This window comes from Populus euphratica, unplaced genomic scaffold (assembly GCF_000495115.2).
Source record: "Populus euphratica unplaced genomic scaffold, PopEup_1.0 scaffold1.1, whole genome shotgun sequence".
Lineage (NCBI taxonomy): Eukaryota > Viridiplantae > Streptophyta > Magnoliopsida > Malpighiales > Salicaceae > Populus > Populus euphratica.
The window spans coordinates 3,689,237-3,717,083 of NW_011499845.1; the positions used below are offsets into that span (position 1 = coordinate 3,689,237).

The 27,847-nt window shown below is 34.4% G+C and overlaps 5 protein-coding genes across 8 annotated transcripts; 2 read left to right on the forward strand and 3 right to left on the reverse strand.

Moving 5' to 3' along the window:
* Positions 1–442: 442 nt before the first annotated feature.
* LOC105121715 (ubiquinone biosynthesis protein COQ4 homolog, mitochondrial-like) lies at positions 443–1,951 on the reverse strand. The gene is made up of 2 exons (XM_011020459.1): positions 1,691–1,951; positions 443–1,215 (listed from the first exon to the last, which is right to left on the reverse strand). The coding sequence occupies exons 1-2, from the start codon at positions 1,871–1,873 to the stop codon at positions 709–711; spliced, it is 690 nt and encodes a 229-aa protein (XP_011018761.1). The 5' UTR covers positions 1,874–1,951; the 3' UTR covers positions 443–708.
* An 11,376-nt stretch (positions 1,952–13,327) lies between these two features.
* Positions 13,328–17,618, forward strand: PGL1 (6-phosphogluconolactonase 1). 2 transcript variants are annotated; one of them, XM_011020514.1, is made up of 4 exons: positions 13,328–13,580; positions 14,513–14,686; positions 14,772–14,907; positions 16,792–17,618. In XM_011020514.1, the coding sequence occupies exons 2-4, from the start codon at positions 14,514–14,516 to the stop codon at positions 17,281–17,283; spliced, it is 801 nt and encodes a 266-aa protein (XP_011018816.1). In that variant the 5' UTR covers positions 13,328–13,580; position 14,513; the 3' UTR covers positions 17,284–17,618. The 2 variants fall into 2 exon arrangements, with proteins under 2 accessions (XP_011018816.1, XP_011018808.1); XM_011020506.1 differs by lacking the exon at positions 13,328–13,580 and adding an exon at positions 13,768–13,858 and having other exon boundaries at positions 16,792–17,500.
* A 756-nt stretch (positions 17,619–18,374) lies between these two features.
* On the reverse strand, positions 18,375–22,222 carry FLN2 (fructokinase-like protein). The gene is made up of 5 exons (XM_011020526.1): positions 22,041–22,222; positions 21,288–21,616; positions 20,566–21,206; positions 19,510–19,981; positions 18,375–18,929 (listed from the first exon to the last, which is right to left on the reverse strand). The coding sequence occupies exons 1-5, from the start codon at positions 22,079–22,081 to the stop codon at positions 18,589–18,591; spliced, it is 1,824 nt and encodes a 607-aa protein (XP_011018828.1). The 5' UTR covers positions 22,082–22,222; the 3' UTR covers positions 18,375–18,588.
* Positions 22,223–22,426: 204 nt separating this feature from the next.
* Positions 22,427–24,784, forward strand: LOC105121755 (folic acid synthesis protein fol1). 3 transcript variants are annotated; one of them, XM_011020546.1, is made up of 3 exons: positions 22,427–22,578; positions 22,669–22,818; positions 23,119–24,784. In XM_011020546.1, the coding sequence occupies exons 2-3, from the start codon at positions 22,752–22,754 to the stop codon at positions 24,585–24,587; spliced, it is 1,536 nt and encodes a 511-aa protein (XP_011018848.1). In that variant the 5' UTR covers positions 22,427–22,578; positions 22,669–22,751; the 3' UTR covers positions 24,588–24,784. The 3 variants fall into 3 exon arrangements, with proteins under 3 accessions (XP_011018848.1, XP_011018856.1, XP_011018840.1); XM_011020554.1 differs by having other exon boundaries at positions 22,732–22,818; XM_011020538.1 differs by having other exon boundaries at positions 22,427–22,818.
* A 567-nt stretch (positions 24,785–25,351) lies between these two features.
* Positions 25,352–26,837, reverse strand: ATE1 (ATPase E1). The gene is made up of 2 exons (XM_011020565.1): positions 26,450–26,837; positions 25,352–25,749 (listed from the first exon to the last, which is right to left on the reverse strand). The coding sequence occupies exons 1-2, from the start codon at positions 26,754–26,756 to the stop codon at positions 25,532–25,534; spliced, it is 525 nt and encodes a 174-aa protein (XP_011018867.1). The 5' UTR covers positions 26,757–26,837; the 3' UTR covers positions 25,352–25,531.
* Positions 26,838–27,847: the final 1,010 nt, after the last annotated feature.

The following is a 27,847-nucleotide window of genomic DNA, read 5'->3' on the forward strand; positions in this document are numbered from 1 at the left end:
GCCAGCGTATTCCTCTGATAGCTCCAGGTATCATACCGAGTGTTGCGAGGGGGTATGGTTCGTGCAATGCATTGGTGGGACGAATCTCAATTTAAGCGTGTCCTTTTTGACAATGGAATAATAAAATTATAAGATGAGAAGAACATTAAAACTTGAGAGCAGTTGGCATTATTATTGGCCTCTCTTGATCCAGTGGACGACAACTGCCGCTCGTGAGCAACGAGAACAAATTGCCAGAAGCAGAACAACTCACTCCAAGGTTCGCGGTGCTTGTTGCCAATAAGTAATCTAAATTCTTGTAAAAACAAGACCGAACATTGCGATAACTACTAACATCAGACAATGCCGATCCATGTTTGAATCCAATTATCTCTCCTAATCTTGAATTCCGTGAGATTTTGTTGAAAACTAAAAGGGAGAAGAGTTCCATGAATTCAGTTGATGAGACCCCCTGGTCTAATATCAAGTTGCATTTGTATTTGGTCAAAAAAAGGGTGCGTTTCTTTGGGTTTTCACTTGCCTAAGAAGGCGTGCATGTTCTACAATGCTTAAAGATATTGAAGAAGCCTCTCTCGCCGTGAATCTCGTTTTATTATCCCCAAAAACCTCCTTCTGTGCATCTTCTCGCATACACACACAGTTACACAGCGAGGTGGTTGTAAGAAAGATGCATTAACCCTCCACCCAAGCACCTGCAAATGCTGCAGGTCAAGCCACATTTTGGTTCGGGGCAGCAGGAGCGGGAGTTATACCCCATTTTCTGCGGACATCCTCCAAATCCTCTTGAAAGTGCTTCTCATAATACACACACATGAGATCTGTGCTCTGCATGCCAGCTCGAATGGCCCATGGGAAGTAATGTTGGAAGAACAATTTCCTCTGCTTCTCCGTAAATCTAGCTGTGCCTCCCACAACAGACATCAGGCACATTGGAAGGTACATTTGCTCGAATTCAATCACCTTGAGCGCTGACTCGCCGATTAGGTTAGTGGGCAGGCCGAAAAGGGTGTGCCAGAAATCATGCACCTCACGGGCTCGCATTGCAACATATGCCAGCTCTTCCGTTTCCATGAATCGCACTGGTGGACGGTCATCTGGGGAAAAGTTCCTGGATCCCATGAATCTTGCATAGGCAGCACCAAATGTATTGGCTGGCAAATCCCATGCATGCCCCACTTGAGCAGATATGACACGAGGTCTCTCCAAGAGAACTGCCTATCATTCAAAATGATAATAAAAAAAGAAAATGAAAAAAAAGAGAGAGGTGGGTTCTTTATGATGTAATACGAAGTTCAATCATCAGGTGCCTGTCTGTTCATCCAGTTGAAAGCAATCACGGTCATAACAAAAGAAGATATAAAAAAGAAATTCAATCCCACAAGACTTGCAAAACTAAATTCATTTTTCACCCATGACATGCTTCCCTAAAAGCTTTTTAAAAGAAATCACTTGGATCTTCGTGATAAATGGAGAGCCCAGAGATCCTGTCAAATTCAGTTTGCCTGACAATATATATGTATTAATTGGCATAAAAAGAATTTCGACCATGAATAGTTCACAACTAAACAAGATCGAATCGCATCAGGATTTTACTGATTAATAATTTAATTCAGTAATTATAAACTACTACTACCAAGGAAACGGATGGTGAATAAATGTGTAATGTGGGCGGGAAGAAAAGGAGACTCACTCTTCCTTCAGGGCTCTTTTTCATTCTCTCAACCACTCTTTCAAAAGCAGGTTTTCCAGTTGTTTCTCCAAGCGCCGCTATCAAATCCGCCCTTCGTGGATCTAACAACGCACCCACAGCGGAACCAACCGCAACCGCCGCCTGTTGCCACCTATTCAGCCGGATTTTACCTCCTCCTATCATTGCTTGCTATTCTCCCTGATACAAAATATATACACTATACTTTTCACGCAGGTATGAGAAGAGAAAGGGGAAAGGAGGAAGGAAAAAACCGAAGACGGTGGTTTTCTTCAATTAGAGGTGGATCAAAGAAGAGGGAGTGGGCCTTCCTGGATTTTCTTCCAAGCCCAAGAGCGGGCTTTTTAGCCTAATTGCCTGCATGTTCCTGGACTTTCCTCATGAGGATACACACGCTTTAATCCTTTCGCACCTTCTACTCTTCTTGCACTTTGTGATCGTTTCTTTCTTCTCTCTTTCCAACATTATTGTATTGTTTTTTCAGCAGATAACTCTCCGTCATATACAATGTTGTAAAAAGATTCCAGGTATGATTTTTACAAATTAATTTATTTTCTTGTATATATATATTTTTTAAAAAAGTTTCTGAGTGATTATGCTTTTAACATAAAAGTCATTTCAACTTATTTTTATCTATAAAGAACAACTTCTTTATACCACGATTCAATATCAAAGGCACGTATTTTTTATACGTCATTTCAAAAAGATTCAAGGTCCATTGTTGATCCCTTAATTTTCTATTTTACTATAAAAGTGGATCGTATTCATTTATTATTTACTTGACATGACTTGTGACAAATGATTTCTTTTTACCTTAAGTTATAATTTAACATTTGTTTTTTTGTTAAAAATAATTTATGATAAATATAAGTTGAAATAACTTTTAGATTAGAAGAATGCTTGGCAAAGATGATTTCAAGTTTTTTTTTTTTTTAACGATGAGATGTAATATAAGTCGGGATTTACAAGTTAAAAGTTAAAATTCTTAACTTTTATTAAGTCAATATTTAAACTCAAATTTGTAACAACCTTTTAATATCTAAGTCAAGAACTATTGCTAATTCAAATATATCTATGGCTTTTCCAACGAGTAAAATGTGAAAAAATAAATTAAATCATTTTATAAAAAATTATCTTATTTCAAATAGATATAAGATTATAGCAATTTTTGTTTTGTCAGTGAAGTTTTGATATCATACTAGTCTTAGACTATAAAATAATATATAATCCTGGATAGTATTACTGATATTAATAAAAATTAAGATCATAAAAAATAAAATAATAATAAATTAAATTATAAAAATAATGATATATTTAAGAATTTAAATTGAAATATTTTATTCAGGTGTTAAAATATAAAGGTACAAATAAAATTTAAAAGAAAGTAAATTTCACAAAACTAAAGGTACCAACTAGTAATACACAAAAGTATATTAAGGTCCTTGGAATTGCCAGGTGTTGGCGGTGGGTTTGGAATGTCTGGGCAGTGGGCACACACGATGCCACAAGCCGAAACCTGGTTGGGCCAACCTCAATTTAGGCTCTGGGCTGTTTCCGGAAGCTAGGCTTAGCCGAAGGCCAGTGGGTGCATAAGCTGGTAGCAAGACATGGGCTTGGTGGCCCGACCAAACCAGAGGGAGTTCGGGGAAATCTAATTGAATTTGAACTTGTTTTTTTTTTTTAGATTAACGTCGGTGTCCAGACTAGCTTGCGCGCACCACGACTAATTTCACGGGCCCTGAAGTTAACGACCATATAAGCCTCCAATGACCATCATATGAGCAACTAAGGACTCAAACCTGAAACTACAAAAGAAGCTATCTCTTAATCCCAATTTGAACCTGTATTTATTCATAGTGGATGTTTTTATTTGACCTTTTCCTTTATTTGAGAGGTCTATTCTGGGCATTGCTTGCTTAAGGGACGTGTCATGGTTTATAGCTGTGGAGGTTAATCTGAAAATCACCTAAGTGGAGATAAGAAAAGAAATTAAGTCCTGGCTAGCACAATAAGTCAAATAATGTGCTAATTTGTAGTAATTTCTCTCTTGAAAACTTAAATTGATGCGTGACTGTTGCCACTGGGGGCAGAAATTAGTTTCGTGTGTGGAATCTTATTTCCTAATAACATGTTCTAATTCATTGATTTATTCTACCAAAATAATATTTATTTATTATAATTATAATATAAAAATAGAAGAAACTAAGAGATTTTCAGAGTCCGATCAAAAGAAAGAGCAGACCCCAGACTTGAAATTAAAGTTGATGTATATCGTTTCTCCGCTGGAAACTTGTGTTTTCGGGTTATCCAGTTCCAGTCTCGTTTTGTTCTGAAAAAATAAATTAATGGAAACAAGTTAAAGAAATCAGGAATACACACAGACTTTTGATACAAGAATTAATAAAAAGGGTTGCTTCCCATTTATCTCCAAGAAACCACTGAATATTACGGCACACGGAATCATTAATATTCCATTTTCATCTCCTTGGAGATGGAAAATCACGAGCTAGAGATCACGGTGGATGCTATGAGCAGTGAAGGAACATGCGACCAATGTGTGTATAAAATTTGTTTATGCATGTTTTCATGACTAAAGACGTCATGGATCTAGAATATATTTTAAAAAAGACCGAAAGAAAGACAAGGAGAATTCAGTGTGCTCATAGATATAAATTATACTCATCTTCATAATATAATTATCATTCTATATATATATATAAAAAAAATTATCTTGTTTTTTTGGGTAATGAGATCTTTCCACATGGTCAATTAATCATTATTAAATTCAAGCTTTTGAAACACAATATTATAACTAAATTAGTCTTAAAAAAACATAATTTCTTTAATTAACTTGTAGTATCTGTTTAAAATTTTAGCTTTTTAAAACATAATAAAATAACTAAATTACATTTAAAAGCAAAAAAAAATCTTTCAATGGTGTCCAAGGGATTTTTAATCATCAAAATGTAATTATCATAGTTATTAAACTCGATTTCAGATTTTATAGTCAACCCAAGTTAACTTAGGTTAACCCACAACAATTAAAAAAATAAATTTTTAATATTTTATATGAAGAAATTAAGAAAAAATTCATATAAATATAGACTATACATATCGTAAATATTGAAGTTTAAAAGAATATTTTAAATTTTTTTATCTCACATTAAAAAAATCTTACGTTAAGCTTTTAAATTAAATTATTTAAACCAATTTTTTTTTTTATTCTATATTGAAAAAATATAACTTTTTTCTTGGAAACATCAAATATATATACTAATAGGTTTCAAATCTAATATTGAAAAAATATAGTTTTTTTCTTGGAAACATAGAGTACATATAATCATAGGTTTCGAATCCTATATTAAAAAAAATAATTTTTTTCTTGTGAACATATAGTATATATACTAATTGGTTTCAATCACATTAAAAAGATAATGTGTTATTATTTTAAGTTGAAGTATTTAAACTAAAATATTTTTTATTTCATATTGGAAAAACATAACCTTTTTTTTAGGAACAAAGAGCTTATATACTAATGAGTTTTGAATTTCATATTTGAAAAAAAAAATATGGGGTCTTGCTCGAGTCACGAGTTAACCGGGTTGTTGTGCTAGCCGATCTTTTAACAAATCCAGACCTATCCAGCCCCGGGTCAACCCGCTGGCCCGATCCAAGTTTAATAACTATGGGTCAATTGATCATTATTAAATTCAAGCTTTTGAAGCACAACATAATAACCAAATTAGTTTTAAAAACATAATTTATTTAATTAGATCTTTTTTGAATTTTAACTTTTTAAAACACATTAAAATAACAAAGTTATATTTAAAAATAAAAAACATCTTTAAATAATGTCCAAGGGACTTTTTTTGTATTTTCAATATGTTTTTATGGTTATAATCAAATTAATTGAGGGTACTTTGTTTTTTAATAAATATAAATATTATTCTAAAAATTGGTTGACTTCGTATATTGCATATTTCAGATTGTGGAATGTCTCCTTACTATTTAGGTGACGCGTTAGGAGGCCAAATAGTGGCTTATAAGGTCGAGTTTAAATCATCTCGATAACCTCCAATCATCGAACGACATGTATAACTTATTGACCTCCAATATAATATTGAAGACCTTTTTTCACTTTTTTTTTCTCTTCCTTAATTTTTATACTTGACCTTCAAAATTTCAAACATTCATTTAATTTGTTTATGTTTCAGATTTGATCATTATTTTTTATTATTTTTTTGAAAAAAATTATTATTTTTTAATTTCATTCCCCTTTAATTTTTTCATCTATCATATGTGGTTTCTATTATTTTGATTGCTATTTGTTATATTTGGGATAATTTTTAAAATTGATTTTTTTTATAATTTGACTCCTTTTTCAGGTTTTTTTTTTTCCTATCAGTTTTAATCTTCATTCTTTTGATTTTTTTCAAGTTTATCTTCCTTGGAGCAATCTTGACCTCGGGTTTTGAATTATGGGCTTGAAAGGTTAGTCTAATTTGACTCAAGTTTTTTTTTACAATGAATTTTTTTAATTTTATCATTTAATATTAGATTTGTTAGGGATAAGAATTCGTTATTTTTTATTTTTTCTTTCTGCATGTTTATCTCGATCTCATATGTAAGTTTATATGTTTAGAGAGTTAACTCAAGTTAATTCAAATTAATTTTTTTTATTCAATTTATATATTATTATATATATTTTTTATCACATTATTAAATCAATCAAATTTGTCGAATCCATTCAATAAACTCTTGAAATTTGATTGCTTTTTTAAAAACACTACCAAAAAGTTTGGTCCAGCAGACACTATACCGAGTTCTGCCAATCTAGTATGGAGAATAAAATAGCATGCCGATGGAAAGGGAATATACATGTCCCTTTATAGCTGGGCTTACGTAGCAAACTCATTATCGATAAGTGGACCACTAAGAAACAAGTGGATTTTTCCATCTCATAGATCACGTTGGACAGACAGGGACATTTCTTCTTTGCACAAATTGACAAAACAATAAATTAGGTTACCCAACTGATCAATGGGTGGAAGAAAAGAATGGTTCATTGTGCATACAAGAAAAGTTTCTTTCGAGTGCTCAGAAGTCAGGTCTGTTTGCATCCTGTCATTGTAACTGAAAAAGTCGGTTAACATCAAATCGAAAATAGCATAACCTTCGGGAAACTATCGACAAGTTGTATGAACTAAGATCCAAGAGGAAAGAAGGAATAATTATATTGCAGAGCTTCTTGGCGAAGGCTTTCCTTAATTGATTCTAAGATACTCTATACTTTACTGTATCCCATTTTGATTCTAAGATATTCTCCAAAGTAACCCCGGGCCGGCATCTCTCTTCAGAGCTTGGAGGTGTCACGATCGACACCTGTGACTCTGTACCCAGTTCCGTGCTTGTAAGAGAATGCATTTATTCTAGAGAGGACCGTGATAATCTATTTTTTCTGTAAATATAAATAACCTGCTTAGGATTTGATTCGAGGAAAAAAATAATTTAATCCCAGCATATAAACGATCGAGTTAGAATGTTAAAAGCAGACGGGAACAGATAAAAGCATGTCTGATATATATTATTCATAGCGTGTATTAAACCTACCCCATGTTGTTCCACAAGAAGAAGAAGAAGAAGAAGAAGAAGAAACCCAGATGTATGGGCCAGTTACGTTGCATTCAACCGCTATAATCATCAAAAGAAAGACAAAACTAGTGTGAAGATACATGTATGTATCATTATCAATATCAATCGCAGAAGTTGATAAACAAACAACAAGGCCCACGATATTGACAACACTGATACGACACATATAATCAACCAAGTTTATCTCTTAATTGTAACAGAAAATGGGAAGAAAATTGATAATTCCGGCCCGTTGTGTTTTCAATATCGACCACTTGATTTTTTCTTTTCGTATGAAAAAAAACTATATGTCTGCACAGCACACGTATGAGATATATTGGTTACAGATTATATATATATCATTTAATTATAGATTAAAGACTATATAGGAATATATACTCGTCGATTATTAATTATCATTGTTTCAAGGGTAAGAGTATTTACACCCTAATTTTCATATATTAAAACTGAATTCTCCTTTTAAATCAGCTATGCGCTCGTAAAATATTCTATGCGAAGACCGAAGAGCAGTGCAAATTAATAATTAAATATGCACAAAACAGACAACAGCCAAGATTTCTATAGCAAGTATGTTTACGCGCAATTTCTAAAGTTCTTGTATGTAATGAAATGTCGTTATAGGGGAGTTTTACGAGGTGGTTCTTCTTGTAGAGAAACTGGAGCTGAAAATGACCACTAACCCGGATCGATTGACAAAATAATTGCGGGCAAGCTAGCTACTACAAGTACCCCCTAGGGGCTAGGATGCCTAGCGTGACACGACAACGTGTATATGAACAGGCCTTGAACAGCGACATGAACTGTGCATGAGAAACCTTCACGCTGCAATATATACTTTTTAAAAAAAAACTGAGTAACTCGCTATTTAATCCGAGTTTCTGCACTGGTTTAATCCTTTAAAAAAAAAAAATATTGAGTATACAAATTACTTTAATATAAAAAAATTTAAAATATAAATTAAAAAGTTTATGAAAGTTTCTTGATAAATCAATTGATAATTATTTATATAAATAAAAAATTATTAAAAATAACTAAGAAAAAACTACAAAAACTAATAAATGAATTTAGATCAAGATGTCAATCACATAAAATAAAATATTAACATGATTGTGTTTATTTAACTTATTTATATAAATCAATAAAAGATAAATCTACACTTTAAAAAATTTATGAAAAATTTATGACGTAAAAATAAATTCAAATGAAACTAATTGAATAAACTCATGCTAAAAAAATTTACAAAAGGTCAAATACATCGACAATATTATTTAGAAACAAATATTTTTTATTTTAAAAAATAAACCCTGTTTGTATAAAAAAAATAGATGAGTTAGAATAACATATTGAAAAATCAAACAAAAATAGAACAACTAAAAAACCTTATATTCAAAGTAGATAGGCAAAACTCATGATCTAAGTTAAGAAATCAAAATAAATTCATAAAAAAAACTTAAAGATAATCACAAAAAAATATTAAAAAAACTCATTAGAAGACGATAAGATCGTATAAAGTTGAATCTCTAATAAATTAAATATTGAAAGCTAAAAATCAATCGTACAAAAAAAATCTAAAAAAATGAGGGTGGGAAAAAAACATTAATTAGAGGGAAAAAAATTTTAATTGAAGGGTTAAATTGAATTGAAAAATAACTTTAATAAAAATAAAAAAATAAAAAAAATTGATTGAATGATGAAATTAAAAACATAAAAAATTCAACAAAAGTGCCAATGAAAAAAAAATTTAAAATAAAAACCGAAATAAAAAATAAAACAAATGAGAAATTGCAATTGAAAGATTAAATTAAAAAAATATTTATATAAAACGAATAAAAATAAAAAAAATAAAAAATAAATAAAAAATAAAAATATTAGTACACTATCATAACACACTGAATCTATAGCTATAATGAATCTTCAATATAATTTGATATACTTGTTATATGTTGTATTTCTATATAATTGCATTAAATGTATATTTGATGTAAAATATTAATTTGATATTTTTACATTTTTTCAATGTTATCATATATTTTTTTTCAAAAATATATATATTAAACTTAAAAATATTATTAAAAAATAACTTACAATACATAGCCAAAACACGGTTACAAAACAAGGGGTGAGTGATAATAGACAATGGGTGAATGCGTATAAATTGATCTTAGAGTACACGGAATGAAAACAAATTATTCAAAGAAGAATCTAACCACGTTCTAACTTTAGTTATGATTGCTTGATGGATTAATTTATGGCAGACATAATGTTTGAATTGAAAACTTACTTTTATAGTTGAAAGTGAAAAATTTGACGCAGTTAATTATATCCCAGTATGCCTCTTACCTTAATTATTCCTTGCGGACGCGTTGTAACTGTTCATTAATGGTGACTGGTAGTCATTTTTATATGTCAATGTTGTTTTCATCCGTAAACTCTCTTGACTAATTGCCTGTTGGCATCCATAAAGTCAACATTTTTTCAATTAATGCTTCAAAGAAAAGTTTTAATTAGTTCTATAGTAATAATAACTTTGAATTCAACTAATTAATATATAGCAATAAATACTCTGAATTCAAACTTTTTATTGAAAATGATGAGCGGATAACTACACTTTTTATGAAAAAAGTAGGTTAAATAATAGCAATAATTAAATACTTTGATTTTTTTTTTAAATAAAATAACCCTGTATGGCTGTATCTATCCGAGTTATAATCTGGCGTATATCGAAGTGCAGGTTGACCCCGTATGATTTTGTTTTTATACAAGGAAAATTACATCCCAGGGCCCTTGTAAGACTATCCTCCTTTAATTATTGATATATACTATCCCAGGAGGAGTCGAGAATTAGCACAGAGAATTACCACTGGAAATCATTTCCACGTAAAGTGTCTTTGCTGTTGAGCAGTATGATAATTTCCTCCTTTTTTTTTAATTAATGACAGTCATGATTGGATAAGACCACTAAACACGTCATGCACCAAACCAACTAGGAAACGATTAAGAATTACTAATGGCCCTCCTGGGAAGTGGATCAAAAGCTAATTTCATCGTTGAGGTTTTATTCGCTTCATTTCTCGCCTAAATTTTCCGTTCCTCTCATGCTTGAAAAGACTGTTTGGTTTTCTTTTCTGCAATATTGCCAAAGCCTTCTTCCTGGTGAAAAAGGATTTGTTACCATTTTAGTCCTTGAGATGTGTTTGTTATGCATGTCTAAACTAATAATTACGTCAGGGTAACAAGTGATGATTATCCCATTAATTCGAGATTCCTCTCTATCCCAATACCACGGAGAAATTAATTAAAAATAAAACAAAATCGTGGGCTCATGGCCCGAATCAGGGAAGGAGATCCCAGAAATTTTAAATAACGCGTAGGGGAGACCGAAACATGTGCAAATTTCATCACAGATGTTTGCATGGATAAGTGCTGGAGGATAACGCTAGCATAGTTTTACTTCTAGCATTAATTTCGGTATAAGATATTAAGATTTAGCAGCTAGCACTCTGATTTCAAATACATGTTGGGAAGTTGGGAGGCACCGGATTCTCGCTCTAAACTTGAATAGATTTGGCTTAAGAAGCAAATTCTGGACTGGTTCTCAAATAAATCAACGGCTTAGTTTAAAATTATATTTTACGCATATTGATGGGATGATCATGACACTTCAATTAATCCAGATCTCTGAGCCGAAATTTGTTAGTAAATCAGCACGCGAGCTCCTTTTTTCCAAGCATCAAGTTGAGAAGTTCTTCTCGAAGAACTAGCTAGTTGAAAAATGTAGGGTAGCGGTGTCGGATAGAGAAAGCATGGTTAGAGTTCTTATCATTCATTTTTTTTTTCTCTCTCCAAGATTAGAACCAGAAGGGGATCGAAGACATCAGGCTAGAAGACATCATCTGATGGCTCTTGTTACTCCCTAAAAGAGACATAAAATGCCATCACACCATCAGCATATCAGTCCCTTTTGATAATACAATAGATTCTTGAAATTCTGGGGCATTGATCAATTAGCCAGTTCCTTTTATAAAAGATCTTTTACTTCCAGGTTCCAACACCCATTCCTCTTCCTTTCCCTCTTGCACTGTTGCTTGATATTGATGGCATGAGATTCCAAACTTCTCTTGATATGTTCATAATTAGTTTCTCTCTCTCTCTCTCCCTTTTCCTTTTCTATGGTGGTGGGGAAGTGGGGGAAACTAGAGAAAACGATGGCTGACATGATATCTTTAATGCGAACACCATGAAAGTTTCTTTATGCCAAAAAAAAAAAGAAGCTCCGAGAGATTATGATGGCATAGTTAACTCCTTCCATCCATGAGAAGAAAGAGTATAAATTAATACATAGCTTTGGAGTCTACAGAATAACTGTAATCCTTAATACTGATAATATATATCGTAGTAATCCTGTAGCCCACCAGTACTATATTCATATACCTGTAAATGTGTGCAAAAATTTAAATTCTGGAAATCAATAGCAAGCACAAAAGCACCATGCATCATGATTCAATGGGCAGGAAGAGCGCACATTACACGCGATCCTAGCAAGTGGAGGAATATAGGGGGAATGAAGATTCAAGAAAGTGATAGAGAGAGGGGTAAAATGTGAGACACACAAGTAGATTTGAAAAGTTTAAAAATTAGCTGGTTCTGGGGAGACAAGCACGAGAAACCTGAATAAATAAAAGGAAGGATATATTTTTCAAAAGAGCAAAAACTAACGTAAAATTGAAAAGGAAAAAAAAGAGAGGAAAATTATCACCATGCTCTGTAACAGTATGCGCTCTATTTCTATCCTTGTTTATATCATGGACACGGAGAGTTTACGTTCCATCCTGACCTATCCTATTCTATTCAGCATAGGGATTGGTTAACAGTACCGAAAAAATGTTGTTTGTTCAAAATTTATTTATTTTATTTAAAATTCAATTTTTAATATTTTGTATAGTTTTGATGGGTTGATATTAAAAATAAATTTTAAGAAATAAAAATATTATTTTAATATATTTTCAAATTAAAAAATACTTTAAAAAATAACCACTACTATTTTGCATAGAAAGATATATTTATTATTATTATTATTTTTGCTGTTTTTGTTAACAAAAATTTGAACATTCACTATTTTACAAATCAATGTTGACTTACTATTGTTTTGATTTTGTTTTTAAATTTTATTATTTAATGTTAGATTTACTTAAAAATAAGTTTTATAATTTATTTTTTATGATGATATATTAGTTAATTTCATGATCCAGGTTGTTTTAAAAAATTATCTTGGATTTTTTTTAAATTTTATTTTATAATATTGATTTGCTTCTTATTTATTTCGACTTGTATTATATATGATTATTTTAGTTTTATAGTTTAAATTGTAGGTTTGCAAGTTAGCTCAAGTTGATCTATATTATTTTTTGAATATATTTTTAATTTTTTTTATATTTTATCTTTTAATATTAGGTTAATTGGGTATTAGAATTAGAATTTATTTTAATTTTTTTTTATGAGTTATTAAGATTTTATGATATAAATCATAAATTCAATAATTTAACTCGGATTAGTTGGATTCAATTTAATATATTATTATTTTAATATTTATTTAAAAAAGATATTATTTTAAAATATTTTAGTTAAATAATATTTTTACTGATTATTTTTGGTTTTAAACGAGAAACAATTTATTTTTTTATTAAAAAGTATATTAAATATTTATTTTATAAAAATTGAATTCACACCTGAGATAACGCAATCGACGATATAGTCATTAATTTTAGTGAAACAAAGATGAAAGTCCTTATTGGTACATTTGTCATGAAATGATTATGACAGGTGTTTGGTCTCTCCTCAGAAACTCCTTGTGCTGGCTTTTTTTTTTATTTCCTCAAATCAAGACTAATCAATAGTGAATGCTAATAATGATTCAGGATGTAGGAATAGTATATTATTATTAGCCAAAAAAAAACCTAAACTCGTTGGTTTTTATTTGGCAACAACAAACCCTATTTAATAATATTATTATTAATTACTAAATTGTTGAGCCCTTGATTTACATTTTGAGGTAGATAGATGTGTAATGGGAACAGAGGAGAGGATCTAGCATTTGAGAGATTTTCTCTTCTATTTATTTACAAAAGAGACGGACTTTCCTCAGTTTCCCTGTCTATTTTTATCCGTTTACTTTGTGTTTGTGTTTTGTCACGATCATTGGATGCACGTGGAAACCCAGAAGGTAAAAATTGCTTTGTTGTTCTCTTCCATTTCTCTCTAGTTCTACTGCAAGTCTACAACAACTTCTTCTTCTTCTTGCGCGTCTACAATATATAGACACACATATAAACCCAGGAAATAAATCATATATATATATATATATAGAGAGAGAGAGAGAGAGATTAGAGACTGACATGCATAATAATAATTTCGTGTTTCTGTCGATATATAACCCTCATTATCACCATCTTCCGTCTTCTTCTCTTTGCCAAATCATCTCTCTCCTTCTCCTCCTTTCTCGTAAGCATTTTATTTTTCTCTTCTCCTTTTTCTTTCTGTGTTTCATTTTTGCACGTATGATTGCAAGAATCTTGTTTTTTCTTTTTATTTCGAGAAATCTGTATGTGTGTTTGTTGCTTTGATTTATTGGTGTAACGGGGCATGGGATTTTAAATGTTTTTTATTTTTTTATTTTTTGTGATCTGGGTTTGGTTAATTACTAGGAGAAATCTCTCCCTTTCTTTTCCTGTCACTTATCTTTGAATTATAATGTTCATGCCATTTATTGTTCGGTTGCCATTTTATTTTGTTATTTTCAATTTGGACTGAATGTATCAAGTAATTTTTCTTTCTGTTTATATAAGAGAAGTTTGCTGTTTCTTGGATTTTCTATTGGAAGATTATTGAATTATCCTGTTATGAGTCAGCGATGTTGTAAAGTGAAAATTGTCTAATTTCTTGTTGTCTTAGTTGCTTAATTCTATGCCAAATTGCCAATGAACTGTGACACTTGGTGGCTATTTGATGTTATGCTTCTGTCTCGCTTTTTTTTCTTTCACTTGCTGCCACTTTGTTGTTTGTGATTTTTTGCTCTTTTGACCATTATTATATTTTCTTGGTGGTGTTTCATTTGTTAAATATGTTAATAGTTGAGTTGTTAAACTTGTTGAGTAGGATGGCTCATTCTGGGGTTCATAAAGATAGAGGGGAGTTGAGGATTCATGAGAATTTGGACGAGCTTGGCACTGATTTGGCAGAATATATTGCTGAATTATCAGAGGCATCGGTGAAGGAGAGGGGTGTCTTTGCCATTGCCATATCTGGTGGTTCTCTCATTGGCTTGATGGGGTATTTATGCAATTGCATTTCGTGTTTCCTCGTTTTTTGGTTTTATGATGTTTGTGTTTTTGTTTACATTTCTGGTGGGTAACAGGAAACTTTGTGAAGCTCCTTATAACAAGACTGTAGACTGGGCTAAATGGTATATATTTTGGGCGGATGAACGGGTGGTAGCCAAAACTCATGCTGATAGCAATTATAAGCTGGCAAAGGATGGTCTTTTGTCCAAGGTTTGTGGCTTTGTTTGTTTCCTTTATGTTTTCCAACTTTCCTTTATCTACATGCATGCGGTAATCAGTCTCCAAAAAAACTTTAAGGGAAGGAAATTGAAGTATTTCAAAGTGCCTTCCTTGGTCAAGCATTTGCTGCATTTTAATTTCTTGGCTTTGTCCACCAAATAACCAAGTACAGATTCTTCTGTTTTCCTATTAAATAGGCAACTATGTTGGTTTCGTGATGCCATTGCTAGTATAAATTCACCTCCCAAACTGGTCTTGATCTGATGCAATGCCTAGGTTTTCCTTTTGTGGGTAGATAGTTTGTATTGGCAGTTGATGCCAAGTCTCTCATGAAACCACCTCAAGTAGTCATCTAGTCATTAGATGACTCTAGACCTCAGCTGTTGTGATATTGCATCGAATATAGAGTACTATGAGCTTCACGTTTCCATTTTGTATTGTTGCAAGCATTTTCATTTGGTATTTTTACATTTTGTATCTTTGCATTCATTTTCATTTGGTATTTTCAATCGCTTGTTCAGCATAGGTAGTCAAGTCCCATTCTAATTTTGCTGAAATGTCTGTGTCTTCTTTTCAATCTCTGGCAAATCACTGCTATCATCCAGTATCAACTGTTTTGCAGTTTAATTAATTTTGCACCTGAAAAAGATGTCAAATGTATTCTGGATGCTTCTGTTGGCCATTTAATGCAGTATCCATTTCTACTAAGAACACCATAAATAATGGGATAGTTTTGACATAGCACTAACCTCTGTCAAAGGCTGTTTCTCTGTATATGTTGTTTCTTCTGCTCTGGGCAACCCAATATAGCCGAAAATGCCAACCACTTTAGATTGGCCTTTTAAAATCAATCATTTTTTTTTCTTTTTTACCATGTAGACCTATAAACCTGAGCAAATCTTTGACAATCATCTTCCATCGCCACCCCACCCAATCATCTATCTGTCTAACCTTGACCCACCATCTTAAGCAGCTTCTTTCTTGTAGTTGACATGGTAAAGATGTTGGAAATTTTAGACAAAGGCCTTAGTCAATGTGTTCTCATTCGGAATGCTCAGGCTTTCTTAGGCTTTACATTCCTTGGTGCAGGGTGGTTGTGAAAATTCCCCTACTAGTGCTAACTTGAAATAAGAGTTGCAAGAATATGAGCTTTAAATAGAAATGTTATCAGAGAGTTGAACCTACCCTGTATTCATATGAGACATTGATGTTTGTTGCCATATCGTGAATGCTTTGCTTCGGTGCTGTGTATTTTCTTATGTATATTAGATACATGTCTTTTCTTCCACTACACTTCTTAGATTTTTTACTATTGATGTATGACAATGCCCTTTTTGGAAATGTTGCAGCCCCCTGAACAAAGATGAAATAGGAAAAATTGTGTATGTCGCATAAAGAGCTCTTCTTGCTTCCCTGAACGCCTAGGGAATATGCAAGCCATATTTTAATACCATGTTTTCCCTTATGACACAGAACATGGACCCATTGCATATTAAAAGGAAAAGATATAGTTTAATTTTGATTGCCATTACATCATCAGGCCTGTTGGTGAATTTGAAGGGAACCATTACCAAATGCCAATAGGTAAGATCAGTCATTAAGCACGGAGATTGGTCATTTTATATATTTTTGGCACAATTTAACATATAGAAAATGCAGTTAACTTTGACAATAACGAAGATAACTAGAAAGAAAAGAACATCGTGACTGAGTTATCTTATAGATGTAGAAGCATTTCGTTTCTTTACCGCTGCTTCATCAGAGGCTTGAAGTGGAAACAACAAAAGATTCAGCTAGTTTAATGCTTCTCTTGTTTGCTAAAATTCTACTACAGTCACCTACATCCTTATCGTTTTATGCATGTTATGCTAGCAGGTACCTGTTGTACCCAGTCATGTGAATTCTATCAATGATACAGTGTCTGCAGAGGAGGCTGCTAACGACTATGAATTTCATGTTCGACAGTTAGTGAAAACACGGACAGTTAACGTGTCTGATATTAGTGACTGCCCGAAGTTTGACCTCATCCTTCTTGGAATGGGCTCTGATGGTCATGTTGCCTCACTATTCCCTAACCACCCTGTGCTTGACGAGAAAGATGAGTGGGTTACTTTCATTACTGACTCCCCCAAATCCCCACCGGAGAGGATCACCTTCACTTTGCCTGTCATCAACTCAGCATCCAATGTGGTCGTGGTCGTGACAGGCGAGAGCAAAGCAGAGGCTGTACACTTGGCAATTGATGACGTAGGAGCTGACTGCCTGTCATTGCCTGCACGGTTGATCCAGCCAACAAAAGGGAAGTTGGCATGGTTTTTGGACAAGCTGGCTGCCTCAAAACTTGACGGTTCTCAGTTTTCTGAGTAGGGTCAAGCTATTACTGTCAATGTGTATGTTTGTATGTAGTGGACGTACTCAACACCTGTGGATCCTTCTTTCCTATGACACCCCCCACGTTTGCTTGGGGTTAAATTCTCCATTTTGGCTTTTATTCTCTCTTCTTTAGAGGAGTTGGAGAAATGTGATTATCCTTTTTGTATGAAGAATAAAGTTGGGGCCTCAGTGCAAAAGCTTTTTCCGGTTCTGGTTTCATTTAGGTTGGATTGCGATGGTGGGATAGTAGTTCGTCGGATAGCCAGCCCATTGGGATGTTAAACAGATCCTCTCTTTTGCTTCACATAGAGAATACAAGTTCCATGACATTCTGGAGGACTTCACTCCTTTTTTTTTATATTATTTTTTATCACGTGACCCTGACATTTTTAATAGCTTGTGAATGACAGAAAAGCAATCAACTGCTACAGAGCCATTTTCTTGTACATTCCTGTTGCAGTTGATAATCACAGCGTTCAAGGGAAATAAATATTCAGGGAATAAAAGATAAAAGGAGAGAAGATTAATCTGAAACCTAATCCTGCCTTAAACGTGACATCACTTTCCACAGAAATCAAGATTAGCTATTCACCTACTCCAAATTATCATACACTAAATAATGGTGACAGCGTCTAGGCTTTCCCCAAGCCAGTGTAGACGTGTAATTTTTTTTCCCCTAAACTTATTTGTTTTTTGATTTAAACTTTATAAGACCAAATTGAAGGCCAGATTTTAGTTGATTTGTTAGGAAATGGTAAGATTAAAAAATAAGATATTAAAGTGAAAAAAAACAAATAAATAATTGATTTTTTTACCTTTTCATGAAATGTTCATTGGAGTCCGCATGTACTTTGAATTATAAAATATTAGGTCCTCTGATTTCTTAATTTTTTTTTAAATGTCAATTTTAGTTTAGAATTTTATTTTTATTATTTTTCAGTTTTTGATTCAAAAGAAAAAAATATTATTAGCACCAATTAAAAGGAGAGAATAATTATTAGCACCAATTTCAACCCTTCAAATAATTATATTTTGAATCAAGAGGTGTCCATGAACCCAGAACGTTTGCTCCAATGGGTAGGATATGCAGGGTTAATAATTCATATCCTGGGTGAGCCTAATCAGACTACTAAGAAATTTATATTTGGATTTAAGCGGAATATTTTCCTATGCCCTCCCCTGGAAAGCAGGAATAATGGCATTCGATGCCCGGCCTATGCTGAAGAAAATGAAGAGAGGAGAGTTTGGCAAACAGTAATTTGTGATGATAGATGGTATCCGTAAAATACAAAATTGATGCTACATCCAAGAAGCCTTGTACGTATATTCCTTCTCTGTTTTCGAACTGGTGTCATCTGGAACAGGCTTCACTGGGCAGCATTCCATTTCTGGTGGTGGCATGTAGCCTTCCGGATCAGAATCGTTCTCCAAAGTGCGGTATTCCTTTTCTGTTACTGACCTTATGCCATTTTCATCAGGCTCCACTTCATCTCCCATCTCTTCCCTGGGAGGAAAGCCACGTGTCCGTCCAAGAAGCCATTGATCGATAACTCCACAGTCAATTGCATACTTGATTGTGCTTTCCAAGTATTCTTTATCGGTAACAAGGGCTGGTTGAACAGTTAACATTCTCAGTAGACCTGCACGCACAACAGTATAATGAGCTTAGCAAAATAATGGATTTTTGGGAAGAGATTAGTACTGTAACTAGGTTAGACAGATATGAAACGATTAAAATTCAATGCCTAAACAGCATCGAACATCTTAATGCATGCTTTCATGAATACAATAAAGAAATAAAAAAAGGTCTCAGATTGTTTTCTCTCAACAATGTAGCAGATGCATTTTACCCCAACTGCAATATCAACTAGCAAACTGAGGGGCATTACCTATTTTTGGTCCCGTAAAAGTTTAATGGTGGGAGAGTTCAGACCAGCCTACTATACGAACTGATAAACTGGACTCTAAAGTCAGAACAGAACACTTTCTCAGCAGTTAATCTAAAACCCATAATACAGTTCAGTTCATACTTTATTTTGTCTCTGAAGACCTTTTTATATTTTAACGTGGCATACGATAGCAGTCTTCAAGTGGAGGAGCATGACATCACAAAAACGAAGAACTCAACAGCTCTTGCTTCTACTTATATAAGCTTAAAAAATACCCTACTCCATGCCATGCTGTAATTTAGCGAAAATATCCATGGGCATAATACTGTACCTGCAGTGATGCCATCTCCGGAAGCTGACATATCCCTAGTGAAAGGGGTAATGGGGGGATCCTCCATGCCATGCACTGCTCCATTGTGCTCTCTGGTGTAGTAATGTATCTTTGAAGTGCCATTTGTCACAAACAAAACCTCTAGATTTTCATGCCAAAGTGGTGCAACAACTTCTGGCCCATAATGGACAAACTTAGATTTGGCATTATTTCTGGTGTTGTATTCCTCGTCAGGCTCAATCCCGCATAGAAACTCAAGTTCTTGCTTAGTAACTTCAACAACATCCGCAAGGTTCCATGCTTCTTGTATGAATAGTTTGGTTTCTTCACTCGACTGCCACAGTGGCAAGGGAAGGTTTACATCATAGAAAACAACTGCTCCCAATTTCTTTGAAACTTTGATTGCTCGCAATGCAGTTGATCTCATGCTCCGATCAAGCAGGGAATGGGTGTTGAAGTAGAACATTTTTGCCTGGATAAAAGCTCATTAATAATGTGATTAAATCCTTGAGAAATAAAGCCTGTGGAAGAGATTTCATCAAACAATTAAAACTGAACACCATGGTCACCGACCTTGAACTGCAGAAAACATAGCTAGAAGCAGATGCTATTTTACAATTTTACAGAATTCACATAAACACCGAGAAATTTCATGCCACAGAAATCAGAAGCAATAGTATGACAGTGAGTAACAAATCCCTCTCTTGGGGTTTTAGAGAACCAACAAGCGTGAGAGTAAAAAATGCAGCATTGCTTTGTGGTATTTAAATCAGTTCTCGGGCAATTTTCTCTACGTTAAAATGACAAGACCATCTATTAGTATCTAATTACTCTATTCATATACATGATTATAGAAACGGAAGTTGAATTTTTCATATCATCTGTCTTGCAAAGACCAGGTCCATTTAGAAACCCAAACACATATATCATTTTTAATGAAATAACGCTGTAATTTACTGATTCACAGTAACTTCATATAACCACAACCAAGAGGACAAAGAACAAGAGGCACAAAGCATTAAGAGTTGGGGATGTTATTTCTTCCCAGCCCATTACCTGCTTCAGCACATCAATATTTAATTCAGACTTCAACAGAGAATCTTCCGCACAGGACTTGGAACAAGTCATCCTCAAGCGACCTCGCCTGGCAATCTTCATCTGTGATACTGCTGTTGATCTTTTACTATCCATGCGAACTGATCGTGTTTGAACATTGTTCACATTCAAAAAGTATAGCATTGCCTGACCAAACTCATCATCTCCAAGTTTTCCCATGAAAGCAACCTTACCGCCCAAGCTCGCAAGAGCAACTGCAACACCTCCTGCGGACCCCCCGGGAGACCTCATAAATTTTTCAGGTTCCCAATAAGCTTCCCTCATTCTGTCATGAATTTCATAATTTAAGAGTCTGCTGGCTGGCCTTCCTGTGGGTACAAAAGCATGCTGTGCAGCTCCAAAACAACAAACAAGAGGGGGCCAATCATATGTGTAGGTGATATCCTCTCCGTCATCTTTATCTAATTCCAGGTCTCCATCACTCTCATCCTCCAAATTTGTAACAAATTCTGACTGCTCCTGATCACTATTTTCAGATTCACTATCTTGAGTCTCTACATCCTCATCCATCTTTTTTCTTGCCCTCCTCTTCCTGACCTTCTCCGTTGACGACTCTTCCAAACTAGTAGAAGCAGACACATCTGTGGGCAACAAAACCAAGAGTTTTAGAAATTACTATAAAAATAACATTCACTGAATAATAATTACAATAAGGTTTGTACCTTTTCGTCGAGTCCTCCTTCGAGTTTTCTTGGGATCTTCAGACACAACACTTTTCTCATTAGTAGGATCATGAGTCCCCACTACTTCAGAATTCTCTTCAAGAGCATCGGCTACTTTTTTCTTCCTAGTTCGTGAGGTCGTTCTTTTAGTACCAGTCCTAGTTGTCTTTTTTTTCCCAACTACGCCATTTTCACCGGGTTCCTCTTCAGGTAAAGCCTCTGAAATTTTCTTCCTAGAGATAGCTGCAAGACCCCATTTATTTTGCAATCTAAAATCCTGAAGCTGGACAAGGTTCAGCCGCTGATGATTTGGCCAATTCAATTGCCACCTGAACATTTAAAGATTAAAAAAAAACAACCAAACAGAAGTTACCAAGAAGTAAACATAACAATAATTTAAAAAAGCCCTTAATAAACCTCCTTTTTTCGGTCAACAAATAAGAAAAAGCTGCAACTTTACATTGTAAGTGGAATAAAAGCAAAGCAACAACATCCTTTCTTCTTATTTTTCCCATCTTAGAAATTAAGATAAAACAGCTTTCAAGTGACATGAAGCATATTGGAGGATTATCTTCACATACGAAGGCCAAAACACACATCCAGTAACCAGCAATAAAAAACCCATCGATTAAAATGAAGTGTAAAGGTGAAATCAAAGATTCAGCAGCTAATACTAATCCAAATATGGAAGTTGAAAGAAAGAAGATAAAAAACTCAGTAACTAAAGAGTGAAACTTTAGATAGAAAGAGAACCTGGACAGTGGAAGGAAGTGAGTGAAAGATAGAGACGCCATTGCAATGAAGAAAGACGGAGAGAAATTTAATGATAATAATTTTATTAAAAAAAAAAAAAAGAGCTCTCGAACTTGTTGATGGATTGGTGGGATTTTTGCGTCTAGACCCCAAAATGGTTCTGGGGTTTAAGAAAACGAGTCAGTAAAGATCACTTGTAGAGGGCGAGAGGAGAGGATAGCGTAAACTTCACTTTCATTCTTGTAAATTGATCAACATCTCACTTATACCTTTATAATATATAGGCTTTCAATTTTACCCCCATGATGGTGCTCATTATATGGGTAAAGGGTAAAGATGAAATATTGTTTAAGTTGCAGGAGAAAGATGGAGTGGTAATAATATATTTTTTTTGCTTTAATTCTAATTAGGAATAAAGAAGATCTGCACCCTCATCCTGTAAAAACGAACCAGCGCGCCAGGGAAACAACATAAAACAACGAGATTTGAATGCTTGCTTCTCTCTTGGTTTCCTATATTTAACACTTCCAACACTCCGGTGGGTGCTTGTTCTTTTTCTTTCTTCTTCTCTTTTGGGTTTCGTTTGATTACGTTGTTAATGGATGCTTTATAACTCCACGGATTCAAGAAGGGGCAGAAACTCTGACGTTAACCTTTTCTTCTTCTTCTTCTTCTTATTTTGAGAGACCAGCACCGTTATTCATTGCTGATATGATCCTTTTCAAGCAACTGCTGCCCACCAAACGTGGGCTAGGTGGTGCCTTGAACCACTTCAGAGGTAAGATGTGTTTCTTTTATCATGTTAATTAGACACTTTTTTTTATTGTGAGATAGATAGATCATCAGACGCCAAAGTGATTAGATACTCTGGCATTTAAATTCATGCGCTGAATCTGGTCAATTTGATATCTTTCCGGAAAATTGCTCATCTTAATGTTATCTAATCAACGCGGTATGTGTTTTACTACTACACTTTTGTGTGAAACAGTTCTAGGTAACTAAGAATAGGAGTTGGTAATAGAAGTGAGTCAATGTAGCAATTAGTAAATAAGTCATTAAGGCTGTGTTTTATTTGCAGGATCTTCCTTTCGCTTTTTCAGTTCATCCCCAGAAACATTTGTGGAAATTCATTCACAAGAGCAGGAAGTAGTGATTGCTTTAGGAAGCAACGTGGGCAACAGACTTCATAATTTTAATGAAGCCTTGCGACTGATGAAGAAATCTGGAATAAACATCACTAGACATGCCTGTTTATATGAGACAGCGCCTGCCTATGTCACTGATCAGCCTCAGTTCCTTAACTCTGCGGTTAGAGGTGTTACGAAACTTTGGCCACATGAGTTGTTGGGAGTGCTTAAGAAAATCGAAAAGGATATGGGTCGTGCTGCGGGGATAAGGTATGGACCAAGACCGATTGATTTGGATATATTGTTTTACGGAAAGTTCAGGGTTAGTTCTGATATACTTACTGTTCCTCATGAGAGAATTTGGGAGAGACCATTTGTAATGGCCCCGTTGATGGATTTACTGGGAGCAGATGTAGAAAATGATACAGTTGCATGCTGGCATTCTTTGTCAATACATTCTGGTGGTCTCTTTGAATCATGGGAGAAACTGGGTGGCGACTGTATAATTGGAAAGGATGGGATGAAAAGAGTCCTGCCCATTGGAAATGATTTGTGGGATTGGTCCCTGAAAACTTCTGTGATGGGTATACTTAATTTGACCCCAGATAGTTTTAGTGATGGAGGAAAGTTTCAGTCTGTGGAGGCTGCGGTTTCTCGAGTCCGCTTGATGATTTCAGAAGGAGCAGATATGATTGATTTGGGTGCGCAATCAACAAGACCAATGGCTTCGAGGATATCCGCTCAGGAGGAATTAGATAGACTAATCCCTGTCTTAGAAGCCATTCTAAAGATGCCTGAGATGAACAGAAAGCTCATATCTGTCGATACTTTTTACTCAGAAGTTGCTTCAGAAGCAGTCAGCAAGGGGGCTCATATAGTAAATGATGTGTCTGGTGGACAGTTAGACCCTAACATGACTAAGGTTGTTGCTGGCCTTGAGGTTCCGTATGTTGCCATGCACATGAGAGGAGACCCAGCTACGATGCAGAGTAGCGAGAACCTGCAGTATGATGATGTTTGTAAGCAGGTTGCCTCTGAGTTGTATTCACGGGTTAAAGATGCAGAATTATCTGGTATACCTGTCTGGAGGATTATTATTGATCCCGGGCTTGGATTTTCAAAGAAAACCGAACATAATTTGGAACTTCTCGTGGGGCTGCCATCCATTAGAGCAGAGATTGCAAGGAAAAGCTTGGCTATGTCTCATTCTCCTGTCTTGTTAGGATCTTCTAGAAAGAAATTTTTAGGTGAAACTTGCACTCGTCCCACTGCAAGCGAGAGAGATCCTGCAACAGTAGCTTCAGTCACTGCTGGGGTTTTGGGAGGTGCAAACATTGTAAGAGTACATAATGTTAGAGATAATCTAGATGCTGTTAAGCTCTGCGATGCAATGCTAAAGTACAAGAGATCTCTTGCGTAATCTTGCAAAATTGGAATACCTTTTGATACGGCTCATGGGGGGAACTGTATAAATCGAGCAAACCAGATTGGTGTTTCATTATGCCAACTATATGTTTTCAAGAGAGCAGAAGACTACCATGCCAAAGCAGAGGTCAAATTGTAGAATTTTTCTAATGGATATCTAGTAGTCTAAATTTTCTTTGCAGCCTGGTTTCATTTGTGCTTGTGTAGTGTGTGGCCATAACTCCTAACTTCAGGGTTTCCCTTTTGTTTCTACAAAACTTTCCGTGGTCAAACTTCCGCAAAAAATTGTTATGACTCCCATTGATCCTTGTTCTAAGCCTACGGTTAAGATTCAAGTCTCTTTTTCATCACCAAATTACAAGGCCTGTGAACTTGGCTTCTAACTCTAAGCACGAGTTACTGCCACACTGTCTTGGCTAATGGCATCGGAGTTATAATGCGAATCAACTTGCCCACTTGACAGTTGAGAAATGCCCTTACTTTAAACTGAGAGAAATGATAGCATGGATCTAAGATGCCCAGCTTTCCAACTTACAAACCAGCCTATCACCTGTTCCTAAAATCGACGGTTTAGCACACAACGGAACACATTTCAGAACAAAAATTTGTGAATGATTTGACTTATTTGTCGTCTTTGGATTCGAATTTAGCGTTGTTGCCCGCCCGAGTATGGTATCCGATTTTTTATTTTTATTTTTTCCACGCCGAGTCAACTTTAAATCAGATCATCATGGTATTATTACTAATGAGAAAACAGAATAATTAACGCAGTGGCACGAGAGGCAAATACTCAACTATGAGAATACTAGTATCCCTTGCACCACACAAGCTCTTGCAAGAGTGTTGTGGTAAGTTGCATAAACGTATCGGAGGGAGGGAGCACGAAAACCATTTCATGCCATTGTAGATAATTTGTTTCACAAACACACATTTTGTTGGCTAAGATATGTTCTGTTTCAAAACCTCCGCTTCAGCCCTTGCCATTGGATCATCCTTGACCTGCCCTTCATCTTCCTTCTCCCCTTCTCGCTCCTCTGCCATCTTCTTTCTGTGCAACTCTTCTGCAGCTTCCATTGCAGCCCTGTTCTCTGCCTGCATACGCTGCATTTCCTCCTCTTGCTGCTGCCTTTCGAACCATGTGTCCGCATCAGCCCAGACTGAATAATTCAAGAACCAAGTCAATCCCACAAACATAAGATCCAACTGGGAACTTTATAGTACCCGGAAAGACATTTAGAACAGTAAAATATCATTATGAGAATGACTAATCCCAATCCCAAGTTACAATTCAGCTAGGTAGCCCTACAGGTGTAGATCACCCATAAATTGCAAGTATTCATCCCAAAGGAAAGCAACAGCACGGTCATTATTTTCACATCAAAGAGATATTCTTTCCACTGCTATTATAGCTATTTTGAAGAGTCCTAAACTCCTCTATCCTTCTTTGGTTGTTGCGGCAACATTTTTCCTTCTCTACCTCAAATTGAAAAGCAAGAACTGAAACTGGACAATAACACCAACCAGCAACATAAAGTAGCAAGCTAGAACATGCAATTAACATTTGGAATCAGGAATCAAGAATTAGCCCATCATTATCACCAATAATACAGATCATATTGAGGCTAACTCAATCAAAATCACCGCGCATTGCACCCCTTTACTTGTATAGAGCACATTACTTTTCGTTCACAAACCTAAAGTGCACCTACACTTGTATCCACTTAAAAATACAAAATTTCCAACAGCCCCCAGAACCCTAAACCCCAAGGAAAAGGCATGGGAATTTCTCTTAGAACCATGGTTCATCACAAATTCAAGAATTAGGGTTTAAAACAAAAATAAAGGAGAAATACTTACTTGGCTGGGCAGCCCAACCTTGTTCACCACCCTTAATCTTCTCAGGCAAGGCGTAATTAACGGTGAGGACACGACCATAGAGCTCAGCGCCATCCATATTGTCCATGGCGGAGGCGGCGTCCTCTCTTTCGAGGAAAGTAACGAAGCCAAAAGAGCGGTGTTTCTGTGTGGCTTGATCTAAGGGGGTTTTGACATCCTTAATGTCACCAAAAGGGATGAAAGTAGCGTGGAGTATTGCTTCGTTTACTTCCTCAGCTAATCCTCCTACGTATAGCGTGTTCTTTTGCACTTGCTGCTGTGCTGCCATGTTGTTTCTATCAAAATTCCAGCACTTGCTCTCCTCCTCCTCCTCCCCCTCCTCTCCAGCGCTTATGCTTAAGTTATTATTATTTTGACAAAAGGTGGATCTGAATTTTAGGACACGACCCCCTTGGGCCCTGAGGTTCGACTCCGGTAATAAATTTGGGCTTTTTATTTATTTTATATTAGGTTTAGCGTGATCCAAGTCTTGGATCTTGGTGAGCAACCAAGTCTCCGCAACAAGTAATCAAGCATTATGCAGTGAACCGGTTTAAGGAATTTTTGTTTAGCGAAATGATTTCTTAAAAATTACTTTCTAAAATCTTTCATGTTTACTTATTATTGGAAGAGTTCATCAACAAACAATATTTTTTATTTAAATTTTTAATAAAATATTTTTTTTATTTTGGATAAAAAACAATTTTCAAAAATTATAAAAATTTTAAGAATATCATATTATTTATTAATTATAACAAATTTGGTTCTCAATTTTTTTTTATTTTTATAGTTTTATTTTAAATATTTTATTTTATTTTATCTCTTATAATTTACTTTAATTTAATTTTTATATTAACTTTAGTTTTTATTTTTATTATTGTTATTTTTTTATTTTTTAAAATATTATTTGATAGGGTTCCTATAATTAAATTAAAATCTTTAAAATATGAAGAAAAAATGAAAAATTAATATAAAATTTTATATCAAGGAAGGGGGATTAAAAAAGATCCCTATTTTTGTGTATCATGATAAATTAAAAGTATCTGGTATAATTATTTTTATAACATCAAGGTTGAGTTAAATTAAAATGAATTTAACTTATATCAAATTTATATGAAATTAAAAGAAAAAAGAAATTCCAAAACAATTAAATATTGTTAAATCAATATTCAATATGATATAAGGATTTGTTTAAAGGAAATAAGTGAAAGTATATGTCATTTTATTTACATCAAATATTGATTAAATAAATAATCAAATCATATTAAAAATGAGAAGAAATTAAAAAAAAAAGAAGCCAAAAAAATAAAAAGGTTACTTTTAGGAGATAAAAAAAAAAAGTGGGGCGGGCCTCGCTTCTAATTTGGGCCTACATTAGTT